This window comes from Nomascus leucogenys, chromosome 25 (assembly GCF_006542625.1).
Source record: "Nomascus leucogenys isolate Asia chromosome 25, Asia_NLE_v1, whole genome shotgun sequence".
NCBI lineage: Eukaryota > Metazoa > Chordata > Mammalia > Primates > Hylobatidae > Nomascus > Nomascus leucogenys.
In genome coordinates this window covers 31,396,851-31,418,398 of record NC_044405.1, presented here as the reverse complement: position 1 = coordinate 31,418,398, position 21,548 = coordinate 31,396,851, and the positions used below count along the sequence as shown (strand labels likewise).

At 45.5% G+C, this 21,548-nt stretch overlaps 1 protein-coding gene across 9 annotated transcripts in view; it reads right to left on the bottom strand.

Moving 5' to 3' along the window:
* Positions 1–8,815: 8,815 nt before the first annotated feature.
* The window catches only part of DIP2A (disco interacting protein 2 homolog A), a 111,976-nt gene continuing 99,243 nt past the window's right edge, over positions 8,816–21,548 (bottom strand). For 6 of the 9 annotated variants that reach the window (XM_030805982.1, XM_030805985.1, XM_030805983.1 and 3 more), the window contains 8 exons: positions 21,328–21,498; positions 19,864–19,893; positions 18,966–19,027; positions 18,046–18,103; positions 15,944–16,018; positions 14,002–14,176; positions 13,212–13,335; positions 8,816–12,516 (listed from right to left, as the gene is read on the bottom strand). In XM_030805982.1, the coding sequence (XP_030661842.1) occupies positions 12,264–12,516; positions 13,212–13,335; positions 14,002–14,176; positions 15,944–16,018; positions 18,046–18,103; positions 18,966–19,027; positions 19,864–19,893; positions 21,328–21,498 (948 nt within the window). In that variant the 3' untranslated portion in view covers positions 8,816–12,263. The remainder of the gene's footprint in view (positions 12,517–13,211; positions 13,336–14,001; positions 14,177–15,943; positions 16,019–18,045; positions 18,104–18,965; positions 19,028–19,863; positions 19,894–21,327; positions 21,499–21,548) is intronic. The other 3 variants (XM_030805984.1, XM_030805987.1, XM_030805988.1) reach the window with 1 other exon arrangement.

Below are 21,548 nucleotides of genomic sequence, written 5' to 3'. Positions count from 1 at the left end.
GTGGAGGAAAATTTACCAAGCAAATGGAAAACAGAAAAAAGTAGGGGTTGCAGTACTAGTTTCTGACAAAACAAATCTTCCACCAACAAAGATTAAAAAAAAGAAGGGCATTACATAATGGTAAAGGGTTCAATTCAACAAGAAGAGCTAACTGTCCTAAATATATATGCAGCCAATACAGGAGCACTCAGATTTATAAAACAAGTTTTTAGAGACCTACAAAGAGACTTAGACTCTTATACAATAATAGCGGGAGACTTTAACACCCCACTGTCAATATTAAACAGATCATCAAGACAGAAAATTAACAAAGATATTCAGAACTTGAACTCAGCTCTGGATTAAGTAGACCTGATAGATATCTACAGAACTTTCCACTCAAAAACAACAGAATATACATTCTTCTTGGCACCACATGGCACTTACTCTAAAATTGATCACATAATTGGAAGTAAAACACTCTTCAGCAAATTCAAAATAACTGAAATTATAACAGTCTTTCAGACCACAGCACAATCAAAATGGAACTCAAGATTAAGAAACTCACTCAAAACCACACAACTACATGGAAACTGAATAACCTGCTCCTGAATGACTCCTGGGTAAACAATAAAATTAAGGCACAAATCAGGAACTTATTTGAAACTAATGAGAACAAAGAGACAATATACCAGAATCTCTGGGATGCAGCTAAAGCAGCACTAAGAGGAGAATTTATAGCACTAAATGCCCACTTCAAAAAGCTAGGAGGATCTCAAATTGACATCCTAACATCACAACTAAATGAACTAGAGAACCAAGAGCAAACAAACCCCAAAGCTAGCAGAAGACAAGAAATAACCAAGATCAGAGCAGAACTGAAGGAAATAGAGATGTGAAAAACCCTTCAAAAAAAAATCAATGAATCTAGGAGCTGGCTTTTTGAAAAAAATTAATAAAATAGATAGACTGCTAGCTAGACAAAGAAAAGTGAGAAGAATCAAATGGACACAATGAAAATGATAAAGAGAGTATCACCATTGACCCCACGGAAATACAAACAACCATCAAAGAATACTATAAACATCTCTATGCACATGAACTAGAAAATGTAGAAGAAACTGATAAATTCCTGGATACACAGACCCTCCTAAGACTGAACCACGAAGAAGTTGAATCTCTGAATAAGCCAATAATGAGTTCTGAAATTGAGACAGTAAGAAATAGCCTACCAACCAAAAAAAGCCCATGACCAGAAGGATTTACAGCTGAATACTACCAGAGGTACAAAGAGGAGCTGGTACCATTTCTTCTGAAACGATTCCAAACAATAGAAAAGGAGGGACTCCTCCCTAACTCATTTTATGAGATGAGCATCATCCTGATACCAAAACCTGGCAGTGATAAAACAAAAAAACAAAACTTCACACCAGTATGACTGATGAATGTTCATGCAAAAATTCTCAATAAAATACTGGCAAACCAAATCCAGCAGCACATCAAAAAGCTTATCCCACCATGACCAAGGTGGCCTCATCCCTGGGATGCAAGGCTGGTTCAACATATGCAAATCAATAAACATAATTCATCACATAAATGGAACAAAAGACGAAAACCACATGATTATATCAATAGACACAGAAAAGGCCTTCAATAAAATTCAACATCCCTTCATGTTAATATTTTCAATAAACTGGATATTGAAGGAATATACCTCAAAATAATAAGAGCCATTTATGACAGATCCACAGCCAATTTCATACTGAATGGGCAAAAGCTGGAAGCATTCCCCTTGAAAACCGGCACAAGACAAGGATGTCCCCTCTCACCACTCCTATTCAACATAAATTGGAAGTTCTGGCAAGGGAATCAGGCAAGAGAAAGAAATAATGGATATTCAAATAGGAAGAGAGGAGGTCAAACTGTCTCTGTTCACAGATGACATGATCCTATATCCAGAAAACCCCATTGTCTCAGCCCAAAAGGTTTTGTTGTTGTTGTTTTTGTTTGTTTGTTTTTTGAGACAGAGTCTTGCTTTGTTGCCAGGCTGGAGTGCAGTGGCACAATCTCGGCTCACTGCAACCACCGCCTCCCAGGTTCAAGCAATTCTCCTGCCTCAGCCTCCTAAGTAGCTGGGACTACAGGCATGCACCAGCACGCCTGGCTAATTTTTGTATTTTTAGTAGAGACAGGATTTCACCATGTTGGCCAGGATGGTCTTGATCTCTTGACCTCGTGATCTGCCCACTTCAGCCTCCTAAAGTGCTGGGAATACAGGTGTGAGCCACCACGCCCAGCCTCCAAAAGCTTCTTAAACTGATAAGCAACTTCAGCAAAGTCTCAAGATACAAAATCAATGTGCAAAAGTGACAAGCATTTCTACACCAACAGACAAGGCAGAGTGCCAAATCATAAGTGAACTTCCATTTACAATTGCTACAAAGAGAATAAAATACCTAGGAATACAGTTAACAAGGGAAGTGAAGGACCTCTTCGAGGAGAACTACAAACCACTGCTCAAGGAAATCAGAGAAGACACAAACAAATGGAAAAACATTCCATGCTCATGGATAGGAAGAATCATTATGGTGAAAATGGCCATACTCCCCAAAGTAATTTATAGATTCAATGCTATTACCATTAGACTACCATTGACATTCTTCACATAATTAGAAAAAAAGGTATTTTAAAATTGATATGCTACCAAAAAAAGGCCATACAGTTAAGACAATCCTAAGCAAAAAGAACAAAATTGGAGGCATTATGCTACTGGACTTCAAGCTATATAACAAGGCTACAGTAACTAAAACAGCATGGTACTGGTACAAAAACAGACACGTAGACCGGTAGAATAGGATAGAGAACTCAGAAGTAAGATCGCCCATCTACAACCATCTGATCTTTGACAAACATGACAAAAACAAGCAATGGGGAAAGGATTCCGTATTTAATAAATGGTGCTGGGAGAACTGGCTATCCATATGCAGAAAATTAAAACTGGACCCCTTCCTTACATCTTATACAAAAATTGACTCAAGATGGATTAAAGACTTAAATGTAGAACCCCAAACTATAAAAACCCTAGAAGAAAATCTAGGCAATACCATTCAGGACATAGGCACGGACAGAGATTTCATGATGAAAACATCAAAAGCAATTGCAACAAAAGCAAAAGGAAATTGACAAATAGGATCTAATTAAACTGAAGAGCCTCTGCACAGCAAAAGAAACTATCATCAGAGCGAACAGACCACTTACAGAATGGGAGAAAATTTTTTGCAATCTATTCATCTGACAAAGGCCCAATATCTAGAATCTACAAGGAACTTAAAACAAATGTACAAGAAAAAAACAACCTCATTAAAAAGTGGGCAAAGGACATGAACAGACACCTGTCAAAAGAAGACATTCATGTGGCCAACAAATATATGAAAAAAAGCTCAATATCACTGATCATTAGAGAAATGCAAGTCAAAACCACAAATGAGATACTACTGTCTCACACCAGTCAGAATGGCAACTATTAAAACGTCAAAAAACAACAGATGCTGGTGAGGGTGCAGAGAAATAGAAATGCATTTACAGTGTTGATGGGAATGCAAATTAGTCCAATAATTGTGGAAGACAGTGTGGCAATTTCTCAAAGACCTAGACCCAGAAGTACCATTTGACCCAGCAATCCCATTACTGGGTATATACCCAGCGGAATATAAATTATTCTATTACAAAAATATATGCACGTTTATGTTCATTGCAGCACTATTCGCGATAGCAGAGGCATGGAATCAACCCAAATGGCTGTCAATGGTAGGCTAGATAAAGAAAAGGTGGTACATTTACACCATGGAATACTTTTCAATCATAAAAAGGAATTAGATTGTGTTCTCTGCAGGGATACGGATGGAGCTGTAAGCCATTATCCCCAGCAAACTAACGCAGGAACAGAAAACCAAACACCACATGTTCTCACTTATAAGTGGGAGCTGAACATTATGAACACATAGACACACAGAGGGGAACAACACACACTGGGGCTTGTCGGGGGGACACTGGGGGAGGGAGAGCTTCAGGAAAAATAGCTAATGCATGCTGGGCTTAATACCTAGGTGATTGGTTGATAGGTGCAGCAAATCACCATGGCACATGTTTGCCTATGAAACAAACCTGCACATCCTGCACATGTACCCCAGGACTTAAAAAATTTTTAAAAATTACCATCGGGGGTCACTTGCTTTCAGTCTGATGGACTTTCTTTAGTATTTATGGTGATGTCAGCCAACGACAAAATTTGCTTATCTAAGAATGTCCTTATTTTGCTTTCATTTTTCAAAGGTGTATACCTTTTGTATATCTTATTTGGAGAAATGTCTTATAGCTTTTTCTTTTTCAAAATTGCTTTGTTTATTCAGAGTGTCTTTAGATTCTATATCAATTTTAGAATGAGTTAGTCTTCCTGCAAAAACCATATTAGAATTTGGATAGGGATTGCCTTGAATCTGTAGATGGCTTTGAGTAGTACTGACATCTTAACAATATTAAGACTATAACAATGCCTTCTTCTAGAATATGTCCTGAAGGGCCTGCCTGAGGCTGTTTTACAGTTACTTTCTTAATAAGTACAGTCAAGTAGCAATAAAATGTATAGTAAGTACATAAACTAGTAAGATATACATTATCAAGTATTATGTACTGTACATAACTGTATGTGTTAAACTTTTATACCACTAGCACTGTAATGTTTATACTAGCATTATCATAAATACATGAGTAATGCACACTGCTATGGTGATGTTACAATGGTTACAACATTACTAGGCAATAGGAGTTTTTCAGCTCCATTATAATTTTATGGGACCAACATTGTATAAGTGGTTCATCGTTTACTAAGATGTTATGTGCACATGACTGTATTCTACAGCTCAGGGGTTCCCAACACCTGGGCCATGGACTGGTACTGGTCTGTGGCCTGTTAGGAGTCAGGCCTCATAGGAGGAGGTGAGTGGCAGGCAAGCAAGCATACCTGAGCTCCATCGGTCAGATCAGTGGCAGCATTAGATTCTTATAGGAGCACAAACCCTATTGTGAACTGCACGAGAGGGATCTAGGTTGTGTCCTCCTTATAACAATCTAACTAATGCCTGATGATCTGAGGTAGAACAGTTTCATCCCAAAACCATTCCCTCCTTCCCAGTCTGTAGAAAATTTGTCTTCATGAAACTGGTCCCTGGTGCCAAAAAGGCTGGGGACCACTGCTATAGCTGTTTTCTTTGTGGCTACCAGGGGAATTACATTAAACATCCCAAAGTTCTAATACTATACTCTAACTTGAATTTTACCAGCTTAACATTAATAACAAAAAGTTCTGCTCCTTTAAAAGCTCCATCCAAACCTATTGATGTCACCAAATTAATCTTTATAAATTGTATAGCCCAAAACATAAACTAGTAATTATTTGATTTAGCCTCTTAAGTTATGTAGAAAACAAAATGTGGAGTAACACATCAAAGTCACAATAATTCTGGCTTTTAGACTATTTATTAAAATTATATTAGTCTGTTACATCATGTGGAAAAAAGATACTGCAGTTATAGACCATCATTTCAATAATACCAGATTTTATAATTGCCCATGCAGTTACCTTCACTGAGATCTTCATTTCTTCAGATGAGTTTGAGTTACTGTCTAGTGTCCTTTCATTTCACCCAGCAGGACCCCCTTTAGCATTTCTTCTAAGGCAGGTCTAGGGGTAACAAACTCCCTCAGCTTTTGTTTTTTATCCTAGAATGCTTTAATGTCTCCTTCACTTTTTTTGAGACGGAGTCTTGCTCTGCTGCCGAGGCTGGAGTGCAGTGGCATGATCTCGGCTCACTGCAAGCTCTGCCTCCCGGGTTCACGCCATTCTCCTGCCTCAAGCCTCCTGAGTAGCTGGGACTACAGGCACCTGCCACCACGCCCGGCTAATTTTTTGTATTTTTAGTAGAGATGGGCTTTCACCACGTTAGCCAGGATGGTCTCGATCTCCTGAACTCATGATCCGCCCGCCTCAGCCTACCAAAGTGCTGGGATTACAGGCGTGAGCCACCACGCCCAGCCTCCTTCACTTTTGATGAACTGCTTTGCCAGGTATAGGATCCTTGGTTGACTTTTTTTTTTTTCTCTTAGCATTTTTAATATATTGGCCCACTACCTTCTGGCCTCTAGTTTCTGATGAGAAATCTGCTGATCATCTTATTGAGCAGCAATCCCCAACCTTTTTGGCACCAGGGACTGGTTTCATGGAAGACAATTATTCCACAGACCAGGGGGTACAGGATGATGGTTTTGGAATGGAACTGTCCCACCTCAGATCATCAGGCATTAGATTCTTATAAGGAGTGTGCAACCTCGATCCCTGGCATGTGCAGTTAGTTCATAAGAAGGCTTGCATGCCTATGAAAATCTAATGTCACCACTGATCTGACAGGAGGCAGAGCTCAGGTGGTAATGCTCACTCACCCACCACTCACCTCTTGCTGTGTGGTCCGGTACCTAACATGCCACAGACTGTTAACAGTCTGTGGCCCAGCGCTTGGGGACCTGTTATTGAGGATCCTTTGTATGTAACAAGTTGCTTCTCTCTTGCTTTCAAAATTCTCTGGCTTTGGCTTCTGAAATGTTGATATCTGTGTGGTCTCTTTGAGTTCATCTTACTTGGAATTTGTTGAGCTACTTGGATGCTCATATTCATGTCTTTCATCAAATTTAGGAAGTCTTCAGCCATTATTTCTTCAAGTATTCTCTCTCTCCCTCAGCCCCGCTTCTGGAACTGCCAACATGCATATGTTGGTCTGCTTAATGTGTCCCACAGTTCCCTTAGACTCTGTTCATTTTTCTTCAATCCTTTTTTCAGACTCATTAATTTCTACTGTCCTATCTTGAAGCTTACTTTTTTTTTTTTTTTTTTTTTTGAGACAGAGTCTGGCTCTGTCGCCCAGGCTGGAGTGCAGTGGCGCGATCTCGGCTCACTGCAAGCTCTGCCTCCCGGGTTCATGCCATTCTCCTGCCTCAGCCTCCCGAGTAGCTGGGACTACAGGCACGTGACACCACGCCTGGCTAATTTTTTGTATTTTTTTTCAGTAGAGATGGGGTCTCACCATGTTAGCCAGGATGGTCTCGATCTCCTGACCTCGTGATCCGCCTGCCTCGGCCTCCCAAAGTGCTGGGATTACAGGCGTGAGCCACCGCGCCCGGCCGAAGCTTACTGATTCTTTTCCTGCCCTTGGATTCTTCTAGGGAATTTTTCATTTTAGTTATTGTACTTTTCAGCTCCAGGATTTTTTAGGTTATCTCTTTATTGATGTTTCCATTTTCCTCATGCGTTGGTTTTTAACTTTCTCCACATCTTCCTTAGTTCTCTGAGCATCTTTAAGACAGTTATTTCAAAGTCTTTGTCAAGTACGATCAGGTCTTTTTCAGGGGCAGTTTCTATTCATTTTTCCTTGGAATGAAGCATATTTTTCTTTGCATGTCTTGTGATCTTTTTGTTGAAAAACAGGCATTAAAATTAAATAATGTTGTTACTCTGGAAATCAGATTCTTCTTCCCCAGGGTTTGCTGGGGATTTTTGTTATTTATTTATGTATTTATTTATTTTTATTGATCCTTAGCTGTCTCTATGTCAAGGATCAGCCTGAGGTCTCATTTTAAGGTCTTCTCGGGTCTTTTCTGAGCCTGTACCTGTCCCTGGACATGCACACTTTCTACTTCCTCCCATATATGCAGGTGCTTTTGAATGTCCTAGTCTTTAGTGTCTGGCTCCCAAAAGAGAAAATGAGAAAAATGAAGGGTGGGGGGAGAAGGGTCCTGGCCCTTTAAATTCCAGCAATGGAAGTAATTTAAGCTGGATGAAGAGGGGTTTGCAAAAATCGGGGGAGGTGCAACAACTATGGCCTCTGGACTCATCTGCCCCTCTAAAATCAGAAGTAGCAATCAAGGATCTGGCTCCATGTGCAAGCTGCTCCTGGAACACGTGCACAGTTGCCTGCCATGGCCTGGGGGTAGGGTAGTTGCCACTGTGCCAGGAGCTAAAGTTAACCCTAATTTACCATCTAAGCCTTGCCCTGGAAGTTACAAGCCATCAGCAGACTCCAGAGCCCCAAAATAGTCACATCAGATTCTGCCAGTGCAATTATTGTCCAGGTAGAGAAGACATACTCCTGGTGGTTTGTACTCTGCTATCTTCCCAGAATCCTTCCCTTTCATTGAATAATAACATAAATGCTAAAAATTGCCTGTCTTTGACTTACCTACCATTCCACCAGAGCATGAAAGCCTGTAGATGGCCTTCACTCCACTGATCTCCATCTGGAGCCTCCTGCAGCATCTGGGCACACCCACCTAGCAGTGACGGTCAGTGGCAATGCCTCTGTGCTCCCTTTTCCCCTCAAAGCTTCATTTGATCCCTCAGGCTCCTTTTGACTTTTTTAAGTGGCATTTGAAATGAATATTCATATCTGGCCTTTTCAGTTCCTTTGAGAATCTGGGGAATAATGTATCCTACACTTAGTAGGCACTTAAAACAAATAAACTCTCAATTTCTTACCCTGTACTGCCCTTAGCAAACTCCACAATGATCCTTCTGAAACATCTCATGGGCTCATGTGAAAAGGTTCTCTCATTAAATCCTGAAAAGCAGAGCAGAATTCAGGAAGACCTGAGTGAGGATTAGGGTGACTGAGGCTTTCAGACCAGCAAGAGGGAAGAGGGAGGATAGTCCAGGCACCTGCTTAGACACTTTAAAGTCGTTCCTCTTCAACTCAAATTTTTTACTAATAAGCAAAAATGTAAAAACCATTAATTTTGAAATTTTACATGTAGTTTCCTTTTAATTCTCCATTACCGAAATTGAACATCACACAAGAGGATGAATGTCATGCAGTGTTACAACACTGTTACTGTATCCAATTTAAATAGAGTATGCCTTCCCTAACCCTTTAGGACCCAAAATTTATGTAACATTATCTCAGATAGGAAGGGAATGCTTCCTCCTCCTGTTCTTTTTCTTACATGGCAAGTAACATGCACATGATTTACTGAGGATATTCACGGGCAGCAAGACACAGTGGCACCAGGTCTTCTTGCCCTTTCTTTAGAACAGCCTGGAAGGCTGAAGGCCACCACTGTGGCAGGAACCAGGTGAATACTGGAGGTTAGTTACTTCTCTGCCATGTCCTCCCCATTGGTTTATGCTGATCATTCCAGTAGAACCACTTTGAAATAAATCAGCTATATTCATCATCTGAAATCAAACACAATAACCAGTTTGCATAAATATAACATCTAAAAAACCATCTGCACTAAAACAGATAGAACCAAAATACAAATAACCCACAAGAAAAAGAAAGAAGTATATGGAGGTCATAATTCTTAATAGAAAGAGACTCCCACATGTCAGTAAGAAAAAACTTGACCATAAGGACTGCCAAATCTGATCAAAATACATCAGGTAAGAACTAAAAATGGCCATGAACACGAGGACATATTCAACATGACCAGACACAACACTTATTTGCCTATCAAACTGTTAAAGAGTTATTTTAATCTTGAGCACATGTCCATTGCCAACATGCTTGGCATCTGCAAAGAGGCCTTTTCCATGCTGTCATCCTGCCTTTCTGGAGGGCAGCAGGTACCCAAAGCTTCACACCTGGCATGAACTCTGACCCACTCACTCTACCTATAAGAACTGAGCCCAAGGCAGTAATTGTAATCATGGCAGTGTAAACGTGCATCTGGGCTCACTGCAGTCCTGTTGAAACAACACTGATGTACAGCAATACAGCAAATACTACATTTACTCATGGCACACTTGTAAAATACAGCCATTGAAACATGTAGAAGAATATATGTAATAGATTTAAAAGTCTATAATTTATTAAGTACAAAAGCAAATTACTTAAAAAAGCACTTGATCCTAATTTTGTAAAAAATTTTTAAAAAGAAAAAAATAAATCCCTGAGAGGGTTTATGTTACATACGAATGCTGCTATTTACTCAGAGGTAGAATTATAAGAAATTTTAATTTTCTTTATACTTTAATGTGCTTTCTAGATTTTATGCTATAAGCATAATTGCTTTTATAGTCAGAAAAAAAAGCAAAATAAAATACAACCTATTCGGGGTAATTTAAAAACCCTTTTCACACATTTCAAAATGCAGAATTACAAAGTCAACAACTTTTATTAACATAATGATATAAAAATTTTAGTGTGATATACAGAATTCCCAGAGTAATTCTAAAACATTTTAATGCGCTTCTTAAAATCTTAATTTACAAGACACCTTGTCTTACCACCACTGACCTTTCAATACAAAAAGTTGACAATTTTTGTTTGCTATAAAACTACAACATTAAGATTGGAGTTAGGTAGTTGTTTTTTTTTTTCTTTCCCTTCCCAGCCATTCTATTGTAAGGAATGTCCGTTAGACTACTTCCCAAACCTCTGTATGTCAACAATAAGTTACACAGATTCTGTACATAATTACAACAGGATTATTAGAATTCCAGTATGTCACAACATACTTTACCACAGTCCAACACCATGGGGAAACAGGGCTACTATGCACAGTGCTATTTGTAGCCAGACAGGAGTAAAACATGAGAGCTGGCCCAGTTAGCCAGTCTCATGTGTGGAGAATTAATAACAGCTTTGTTAGGCACTGATCCAGACTAATTCTGGAAAAACCTGGTTGTTTCTGTGAAGCATGCATGATTCACAAAATTTTCCACCCTCAATACCCCAAAAACCCAACAATTTCATAACATACTCTTAATTAGCTATATAAAAATAATCTATATCTTAGATTCGTGCTTGACTTCAAATTCTTAGAAGTAACTAAAGGACTTTACATTCTCTTCTTTGATTTAGATTCTGTATAATTTTAGATCACTCAGCTTAGTCAAGTTTGAACAAAACAATAAAATGGTTTGGCCAAATTTTATAGGCACACAACTCAAAATGCGAAAGGCAGTGAAGAATGTAACCATCTCCACCTTCAATACGAGGCAAAGCTGTTCCCTGCTCCCCTCAACTGTACTGCCGGTACTCACCAAACAGCACTATGGATATGAAAACCTTAGACTTTACCACAATGCTTCCAAATCTGCTGACTTGGAATAAAAATAATAAATCAGTACACTTCCACGAGAAGAATTAATATTGTAGTGTTAGGAAAACTAGCAATTTAACTAAACAGCATCAAGTTACAAACCAGGAAAGTGATTTAAAACTAAATGCTGGCTTATCTTTCTGAAACAAAGCATCTAAACTTGACAGTCCAAAATGGCACTTATTGAGTGTCCGTGACAATATATGCTGACAAGCAGCACACCTTTTTTTTTTTTTTTTAAGATGGCATCTCGCGCTGTCACCCAGGCTAGAGTGTAGTAGTGTGATCTTGGCTCACTGCAAGCTCCGCCTCCCAGGTTCATACCATTCTCCTGCCTCAGCCTCCCGAGTAGCTGGGATTACAGGCGCCCACCACCACACCCGGCTAATTTTTTGTATTTTTAGTAGAGACAGGGTTTCACCATGTTAGCCAGGATGGTCTCAATCTCCTGACCTCGTTATCTGCCCACCTCGGCCTCCCAAAGTGCTAGGATTACAGGTGTGAGCCACCGTGGCCAGCCAGCACACCTCTTTCAATAAAGAAACTGGCAGAGGAGGCACTGTGTGTGACCACAGTGCCCTCTGTGAGCAGGGAGGATGGGTCCAGCTTGCTTCCTTTTTCCATCAGCCTCCCTGTGAAACAGAAGTGAGACAGCTGGTTTGTGCTCTGCTATCTTCCCAGAATCAAGCTTCTCCCCGTAAATGGTCTCAAGTTTCTCCCGTAAATTCTATATATGAACTTGTCATTTGAAGTGGGAATAAATAACTGAATTTTAAAAATCAGGAACTATATTTTTAGCCTAAAGAAAGTGCAAACTTGCAGTACAGCGGAGAACAACCTCGGTGCCTGTGATTCCTCACAATGCCCACGCCAGGCCTTTCCTTTCCTTTCCTTGTCTCTCCATCTGTTAAAATACCAGCATCCGTGTTTTTGTAAATGTACTTGGCAGATTCAAAATATTTCTTTAAATAATTCAGGAAGTGCTTTCTAAAAGGAGATGCGGGGAACTGTTGAGCGGGATCTGTAAGAGCACAGGAAGGGCGGGTCCCGGTGAGCGGGCTCTGCGGCGTCTTCCCACATCACACCTTGGATGCTGGGGCTCATTCATCTCCAGCACCTGGGCTGGTGTGCTGCACTCACATGTTGTAGGCCACATAGATGGGGTCCAGCTGGTCAGCCAGGAAGCCGTCCCGCAGGTGCATGCGCTGCTTCTCACCCCGAGAGTTGATAGGGATCACCCCTGGGTCCACAATGACCACCACTCCCACGACCAGGTAGTGCTCCTCCAGCACTACGTTGGTCACCAGGGCCACCAGGTCCAGGGCATCCTGCTCTAGCCCATCCAGCTCCACCACCACCACCAGCAGGTTGGTCCAGGTGAATACGGCACTGCAGAGAGAAGAGAGACTGGGTCACACAGATACAGGCACAGGTCACAAGGGCCAATGAATGCTTGGGAAAGGGTGGCACAAAGAAGAGTGAAGCCCACCAATGTCACACAGCCATTTAAGGCCATTCACAATCTAAAGATCAGGCCAGATCCATTTTACAGGATGTCTATTCCAACTAAAGCTTTTACTGAGAATCAGGAGCATTATCTGATGCTGAAAGCTGTACCTGTCCCAACACAAGTTCCCTACAGGTGAAGGAATCAGGAGTCACAACCATGTGAGAAACTCATATTAAAAGGAGAAACACTTCAGGATGAGACCTGTGGAAATCTACATTTTGCCTGTGCATTTGGGGACAATCTCTTAGCTTACAACTTACAAGGAAACGGAGAAAAAAACAAGCCAAACCCAAACAAAGGCAGCGAGGTGTGCTCTGGCACCATGTTTTGCAAAGCACATCCAGAGGGAGAACCCACAAGAAGTCCTCAGCCCTCTCTGGCAATGCCCAAGGCCCAAGGTAGATAGGGCTCGTCTACACGGCACCCAGCTCCACTGCAGACCAGGGTGACAATGCAGGAGGCCTGTGCCCAGGGCCCAGCAGTCCTTGGCTCTGCTCCAACCGATGCACAGCACTCATGCCCGGAGGAAGGGCTGGATGGACCACGTGGAGCCGCCCTCCACCTGGGCTCTTACCACTCAGCGATGCTCCTGTGTGCTCGGATGACAGAGGTCTCAATGTCGATGGGGTGGTACCGCATGCCTCTGAGCTCCAGAGTTTCATCCAGAGACCCCACCACATACAGTGCGTCGTGCCGCCCTGTGAACAGTGTGTGTTTACACGTGCCCAGAAAGCTGAGGCATGCAGAGTCTGGACACTCGTATCCTCTGAGCCCAACCAGGGGCTCTCAGGCACAGGGAGGTCTCAACTCAAACATCATGAGGTCGCTCGTCACGTGCAGAAAGGGTGATGGAGGTCCTGACAGAGCAGGCTGTTATCTCTGCAGCATGGAACCACCTCAGGAAAGTTACAGCAAGTGTGAGCGTAAAAATAACTTATCTCTGTGAACGGGACACCATCTATAGGAGCTACCAAAAGTTCTGCCTTATCTGGCCAGCTTGTGGTGGCTGCACAGAGTCTTCTGGACATTGGCCACAACCTTGAATGGGTTGTGCATGGGGAAGGCACTGGGAAAGACGCAGCGGCAGAGAGGCCGGCCTGGCCTCGGGGAGAAGCCTGGTAGCCTCATCACCAACACCGTCCCCCACGCCCTCGGCAGAGGCCACGGGCCTAAGGACAGTGAGGGGCAGTCATGGAGGGAAAACAGTATTTTCAGAGAAAACCGCTGTCAGAACATCTTCCCCCAACACGGAGCAATACCAGACCACAGCAAGGAGTGAGGTGTGCTAGCAGGTGACTAAGCTCTTGGGGAGCCCAGGTCCTCCCCGCACAACACTCACGCGGGACTTCACCACAACCCCTCACCTCCACTGGCATCAGTGAGCTCTGTTCGCCGAAGGAAGCCAAGGTAGCCGGTCCTTGCCCAGATGGTCTGTGTGTCTCCAAAACTCAGCCGGGCACTGAAGTGGTCAGCATGAAGCGCCTCCTCCCCGTAAACCGTGTAGTACCCGGTGGCATTGTGGGGGCTGCTTACCCAGATCTGGTGAGCCCAGAGGACAAGAATGTGATGTGTTACCAACCACCGAGTTCAGATTCTGTCACGAGACATCCGCTGGCCAAGAATAATGCTCCAGAAAACACCGAATGAAGTCGGGGTGGATAATATTCACTGTCTCTTATTTTATGAACTTAAATTACAGGCACAGAAAGCAAACATAACTTTTCTCTCCTTCAATACTGTGTTTCTCCCTTTGACCCAAGAATGTCATCTGTAGGACTCTATCCTACATGGGTAAGTAGAGAGGGGAAATTCCACCTTCCTCACATCCAACTATTGTTGGCAATAAGAGAGGGCTGGGAACAACCCAAATTCCACAACAGGGACAGGCTGAAGGGATGAGGGTTCCTACAGAGTGGAGAGCGTGCAGCTGCTCCGACTCACAGTAAGACAGAGGCCCTGAAAACAGATGGCACGTCCCAGGGTTAACGTCAGCCCCATGCGTGTCTGTGTGCATCCACTATCCATGTGCACGTGTTTGCGTGCACCCGCATATCTACACACGTACACATTTTGTGCATCCGTGCAGAGACCAAGGGACCAGAGGCCTGTGCCTGCAGGACCAAGTGTCACGGGGCCCTTCTAGACAGAGTCCATCCAGAACCCACAGTCAGTTTGACTGGCTCTAAGACGCCCCTGCATGGCAGCGTCCGAAAGAGGAGAAGGGGGTGGCCAATAGGGACGTTTCCCTTGAGCATCTGCCACAAGGGGTGGGTCCCCATGCCTGGCTCAGACTCTCCATTTCTTGGGGGCACCCTTGACTTACAGACCTGGGTTTGGCTGTGCAGGAAGTGGGATGGTTGAAGGGAGGGTCCCTCACTCCAGCCACACTCAGGATTGGGACCCAGGACACCTTCCCATCAGGACACGGTAAGGCCACCTGAGGGGCCGCACGCTCACACCCTTGTCCCAGTCAGGAGAAGCCGGCTGAGGCTGTGATTTCCCTCTGGGCACGGCTTGCTGGAAGCCCCCAGTCTGGCTTCACAGCAGAGCCCACAAATGATGCCTGTGCCCGCCTGGTTTGAAGACATCAATTTGACAGCACATTCCCCAAGAGGATAGGACTAGGAACGTGAGCCCTTATGCTCCCATGACAACAGATCCATCTGCACATTCAGGACATGACTGCATGTCAAGCTGCCACCACTGCCTGTAAATAATGTCCCAAATTACAGCAAGATGTACGTGCAATACATGTAGACATTTCAACCCAACGGATTCCTGTATAGCCTCTGTGTTCTCTGGGAGACCCACACCCTCCACCTGTGTCCTCAGGACAAGGGCTCTGAGCTCCCCAAACCTCCCAGCTGCAGGTGGAGGCCCCGAACTCTACTGGTGCAGAGTTCCCTATTGCCAGTTCCCCCTGGGTCTGTGCTCCTGCCTGGGTGCCAGGGACCACGTTACATAGCAGCTGCTGGGTCCTGCACAAGGTAGCTGTTTTCCACACTGCCACTGGTTCCTGTGCAGCTCCTCTCACCTGTCAGTGCCCTCAAACCTAGGGGTTCCCCTCTGTTGGTTAGGTCAACCTAGGGATGAGGCAGTTTGTCCCACAGTACCCCAAAATCCTACATAGGAACTGGGTCTGGGAGGTACATGGGGGAAGGGCCAAATGGTTTCTGGTAGATTCCCAAAGGCAAGTGTTATTCCACAGTTTAGAATTCCAAAATCTGAAGCAAAAAGGGAAGGAAGGTGAAGCTGGTGAGGCTGGAGAGCTCAAGCCCCTCCCACGGGCCCCTACCCTCAGCTCACCTCTCCCAGGTGTGAGTCTCCCAAGGGTCCTTTGGTCTCGGTGTGTGCGATGATGACCTTCACGCCGGGGAGGATCTGGAAGGAGGAGAGCTATGTCCCTTGTTAAAGAAAACATGACACGAGACTCTCTTGATTCAGTGACATTAAAATAACGTCCCTCAGAAGTTGGCCTGCAGGACTGATGTGCTTATGCCAGGTCAGGAAGTTTAGAGGCTGCTCCAAATTTGACTTTGAATTTTGAAAGAAATAAGAGATGTTAATAGAAATAAGCAAAATGACTCCAGTTCCTGAAAAGGGATCCTGTCTTTGGGTGTCAGGAGGGGCAGAGGGTCACTAAGCCTACAATCAGCCAGGTGATGCCGGTGCACCTGATGGGCATCCATCCAGGGGTGCAGTGACCCTGCTGTGCCCAGCCCTGCAGGAGGCACATGTCTGTCCTAGTTCTCGGCCAGGAACCTGACCATGAGGAAGTTCTTCCTGCCTGTGACTCCAAGTCGGTCCAACCACTGAGCACTGGCTCTGTGCCAATTCAGGACGGCAAGAGGCCACCATCTCTTACCTGGCCTCCCAGGCCCGGTCCCAGTGTTCCCTCACTGGGCTCAGGTCAGACCACCTGACTGCACAAGGTCTGGATGCTTGTTCTGTGTCCTCAGTTTCCTTACGTATGAAATGGGGGCAATGACACTGCAGGCTCAGGGCAGGCAAGAGAAGGGGACGAGGGGCCACACGGAGGTGTGAGCTATGGTTAGCACCAGACCCTCCCCGGCGGAGTGGGACTGTTCTGTTTCCCCAGATGCTGTTGGAGCCTCCATCTTCTCCCTGCATGTCCCAGCTGAGCCCCAAAACCAGAGCTCTTTCCAGGACACAAACCTATCAGGCCCAAGTGACTGTAACAGCCAAATAGGAAAAAACGCCCAATAAAAGGGGGTGAGCTAAACAATTACAGTGCGGCTGTACATGGCAGGGCAGGGAAAAGAGCGACGTGGAGGCCCCATGACCCAGGGAAACCTGCTGAGTTTACACCAAGGATGATGCAGAGCTGTGTGCAATGGCGGCTCACATGTCCCTGTGCTCAGAGAAGGGAGGACGTGCAGCAGCCCATGGCTCCCACAGATGTGCTGTCCACTGAGCTCACCCGACTCCACTCTCGGCTGGTCTACCGCCTAAAGTGACTATAACGGGACATGGGAAGGGAGCTTTTCAAGCCCCTGCACCTGCATGTGAGTTCACTCACTCACGCACTCCTTCTGCTCTCCACACTGGCCTCCCTGTAGCTCCCACCTCGAGACCCTCACAGCAGCTGTGCCTTCTGTCCGCAGTCTCACCCCTGCTGCCCTGCAGGAGTCTGTGTCCTGGACATCACATGGCTTGGCTGGGTCCCTCTCTGGACCCCTCTCTGACTCCCCACAGGTGGCTGTGGCCATGGCAGTGAATGGAGTCAGGGTGGCCAGGCTCCTTCTCTTGCCTCTGGGGTTGTGAAGGCACCAGGACCCCCGGCTCATATCAAGCCTGGCTTACTCTTCATGCTGCCCTCCTGGACTGTGTGGCTTCTCCTCCTTCCTTTGAACCTTTCCTGGTTCAGAGGATGCTGTTTTGTGCCTAAGTCTGCTGACCCCTTGCAGCATCTCAGTTTTTTCCTGGGAGTCCTTGGGCCATCTCAGGATCCCCTAGATCCCCCACAGGCTCTGGGGGCCTCTTCCCTGCTGACACCCTAAACTAGGGCATGAGATTTTGCCATCTCCAACTTATGGCCAGGGCCACTCCATTTAACTCTAAATGTGTAGGTGGGCTGGACCCCCGCTCCATGGCCCTGGCCCCAGAGGCCTGAGGCCTGCCACTCACCCAGTGGGAGTTCTTTATTCCTGAACCTGAAGTTCTCCCTTTCTTGGCTTTGAGCTCAGATGTGTGTTTAAAGACATAACTAAGTAATTCTATGTACCAGCCACAAAGGAGGGAAGGAGGCTTCTGCAGCAGCCGAGCCCACCCCAACCAGAAGTCAACCCGTGTTCATCAGAGCCGCAGCCCCCAGCACCCTCCACGGGGTGAGGCTTCAGACAAAGGTCAGACACGACTCAGAATGCACGCGTCTTGGTTTCCACTACCTTTCCAGACTCCATCAATGGCAGGCTGTGCGGAGAACCCCGTTCTACCAAACGTACCCTAAAAATTAAGGGAACAATTTCAGTATAAAATTTACTACACAGGTAGTAATGTCTGAAAGGGCAGATCATGAGGTTGGAAATGATCACCTGGAGGGTCTGTTGACAACAGTCAGGATGTCAACCTTTCCACAGCACACCTGCCACGAATGGCAGGGACACCCCAACCATGCTGCGGTCCCAAGTGCCGCCACCCGCATGCACTCGCCACCCACCCCGTGTGCTCACAGCAGCTCACTCTACATTTCTATTAGGTCCTCCCTGAACCCAGCAGGCCCCTGGCGCCAAGTAAGCTAAACCTAGTGTTTACATCAAGCTGCAGTGTGGCCATACTTGAGAATCCAGGACTGGGATCTGAGCTTCAAAGCTGGGAGGGGCCCTGATACACATCTGACCACAGACCAGCAAGCACACACTGTATGCACCACCATCGTTTATCGAGATGAAAACTAAGTCAGATTCTATGACAGCATCGGGTAAGAAACGTTCTTGCGTATCCAGCAGATGGATAACTTGTCTTCTATCTGTCCCTGTCCCTCTAAAAACCAAATGTCACAGGGGCCACTCTTATTCTTCCTGGTTGTGTGACAGATAAAGGGATGTTAACTGCAGCCCTGGGGACACGGGCGCACGGAGATAAGACACTGAGCTCCCCTGGGAGGCACGCCTGGAGTGGGGCACACTGCTCTCCTCTTCCTCTTGGTGCAGATGGCCCAATGTAGCCCATCCAGGTGTCCAGGTAGGCCGGACTTGGCCCAGCTGTCCTCTAATGCCTGGGTCCCGGGGTGCACAGTCAGTGCAGACCTGGTCTGCATCACTTTGCCACTGGGTATGAATGGGGCCAGGCAGGCTAGGAGCATTACCTGTCATGGCGCAGTGCCCGCATGTCCACGTAGACGGTTGTGGGGTCTGGGCCAGCTGTGCCCTGGAAGGAGAGCAGCAGAGGAACTTCTGTTCAGGGGCCTCACTTACATCTTGTTTCTACAGGCACAGCTGCATGGCAGCTCCTCCCTGGCCCCCAGGGACACCCGAGAAGGTAGCAGCTCTGCTCCCTGCAGTGAGTCTGCCTAGGGGTTTGAGGTCCCCCAGGCAGGCTGATGCTTTCCATCCAAACATCCACAGAGCTTGATAATATTGAGCGAAACACTCAATGACTCTGAAAACACCAAATCATGCCATTTTACATTTCAGTTCTAACAACTTTCTGTTCCCACTGGTCTTTTGCTGTGATGAAAACACCATTAGGATTTGAGGGGCATTTCCACCATGCTGTCAGGCAGGGCCTGGCCTCTCACCAACCAGCCTAATTCTACTGGGGACTGCTCACAGCCGAGACTCACTCAGGTGAGATGGACGGCAGCCTTCACCTTTCTACTCCCTTCCTTTCTGAATCTTACAGTTAACATTAATCCCGACTAAAGGACATTATGTGTCATTTTATTCAATAAGGAACATCAATTAAATGAGTACTCTGATCAACATCACCCTTAAAGATCCCAGACAACATAACCTATGCCTGCACTGGAATTAAACACAGCCCCTCCTCCCAAGGCAATGCTATGAGCATTAACGTTTTTTGAAAATAGTTTTACTTTTAAATTTGGTTACAAGGGAGCTTTTGTAATATGTCAAGTAATACCCACTGTGAACAAAGTAAGACAGCAAAAGAAACATGTTTGTCTAGAATTCACGAGAAAGTCACATGAACTCATGGGAGGGGGAAGCACAGAGGCACCAACAAGGTCAAGGTCAAGGTCATACCTGCTCAGCCAGCTTTCCCAGCCTGTTGGGCTGACAGAGGCCAAGGAGGCAGCAGAGTGAGACAGGGAGGAGACAGCCACAGGAAACACACACAGAAGCAGCAGCCACATGAGAAACACAGGGAAAGAGAGAGCAAAACCCACCTCTGTATCTTAAAGAGCAAACGTGAACATCCCATTAACATCATTTCTGCAATCATGTGTGGCATCCACACCCTTCCGACGTCTAGCAAGGAGGCCCCAGGCTTGCAGACACAGAGCCGCTAACACAAAGGCCGGCACCCACGCTCAGCCACAGCCTACATAGGAAGCGAGCTCACAAAAGGCTCCCGCCCGATCTCCTCTGCTGTGTGACAAGGGTCTGAGGCTTGAGTGGTCAGGGGTCTTTTTGTGGTGAAGAGGGTGTGAGCAGAGCCCCCGCCCTGCCCTGCGTGCGCTGCCACTGTGATGGGGAGGCACAAGGCCAAGCAAACACTTTGGAAACAGAGACAGACCTGCACTCAGCCCTCCTCTGGCACGGACAGGTGCCACTTCCTTCCAGCTATTCTTGTACTATGTGGGTGAATAAGGCATGTAATATGTAGGGTTATCTAAAAAGCCATTTGGTTTTAAGATGTTTTTAGAAAGAAATGAAATTGAGATACTAGTCCAAAATCTGGGAAATAGCTGTAGCTATCTGAGGAAGCAATAAACAGAACTGCCATGAGCTCTTCAATCTCTGAAACTTGGTGATACCTATTTTTTTTTTTTTTTTTGAGACAGGGTCTCGCTCTTTCGCCCAGGCTGGAGTGCAGTGGTGAAATCTTGGCTCACTGCAACCTCCTCTTCCCAGGTTCAAGCGATTCTTGTGCCTCAACCTCCCAAGTAGCCGGGACAACAGGCGCACACCACCAGCCGGCTAATTTTTGTATTTTTAGTAGAGACGAGGTCTCATCATATTGTCCAGGCTGGTCTCGAATTCCTGACCTCAGGTGATCCGCCTGCCTCGGCCTCCCAAAGTACTGGGATTACAGGCATGAGCCACCACTCCTGGCCTGAAACGTGGTGCTTCCTTTTAATAAGACATTTCATGGTTTCAGAAATGAATTTGAGTCAATACAAATTACCACATTTATTAATGTTTCAATTTAATATTGCTAGATATCTTAAAACAGTAAGTTCAATCTTGCTTTAAGAACTTAGCTGTGTTTTATATCTAACTTAGAGAGTCTTACAGTTAAGATATTAGTCACTGTTCAAAAACAATTTGTGTTTTTTTCCAAATAAGCCTTTCTTCAACTAGAATAGAATATCTTTAAAAATAAGGCCCTTGAAGCTAAAATGTTACATGGAAATGAAATATCAAAGGCTCAGAGAAGGAGAAATAGATCAGGCAGGTACAAAACTGCACAGTAACAACTGGGAAACTTGGTCTCCATGCTGCCAACAGCCAGCTTTCGAGAACCGCAGGCCCCAAGCACCTCACCTGGAGGCAGATGGCCACGTTGACCCTGCACCCGAACGTGGTGCTTACGGCACGGGCCGGGAGGCCCAGGTCCTTGAAGAGCTTGGAGAAGGACTGGGTCAGCGCAATCCTGGGCCGCTCCTCGGCGACCACCATGCACGTGCGCACACATGACAGGTTTACCCCCTTCATCTGCGGGAGGGGTGAGCAGTCAGGCCACAGCCACAGCCAAGTGAGTTGCC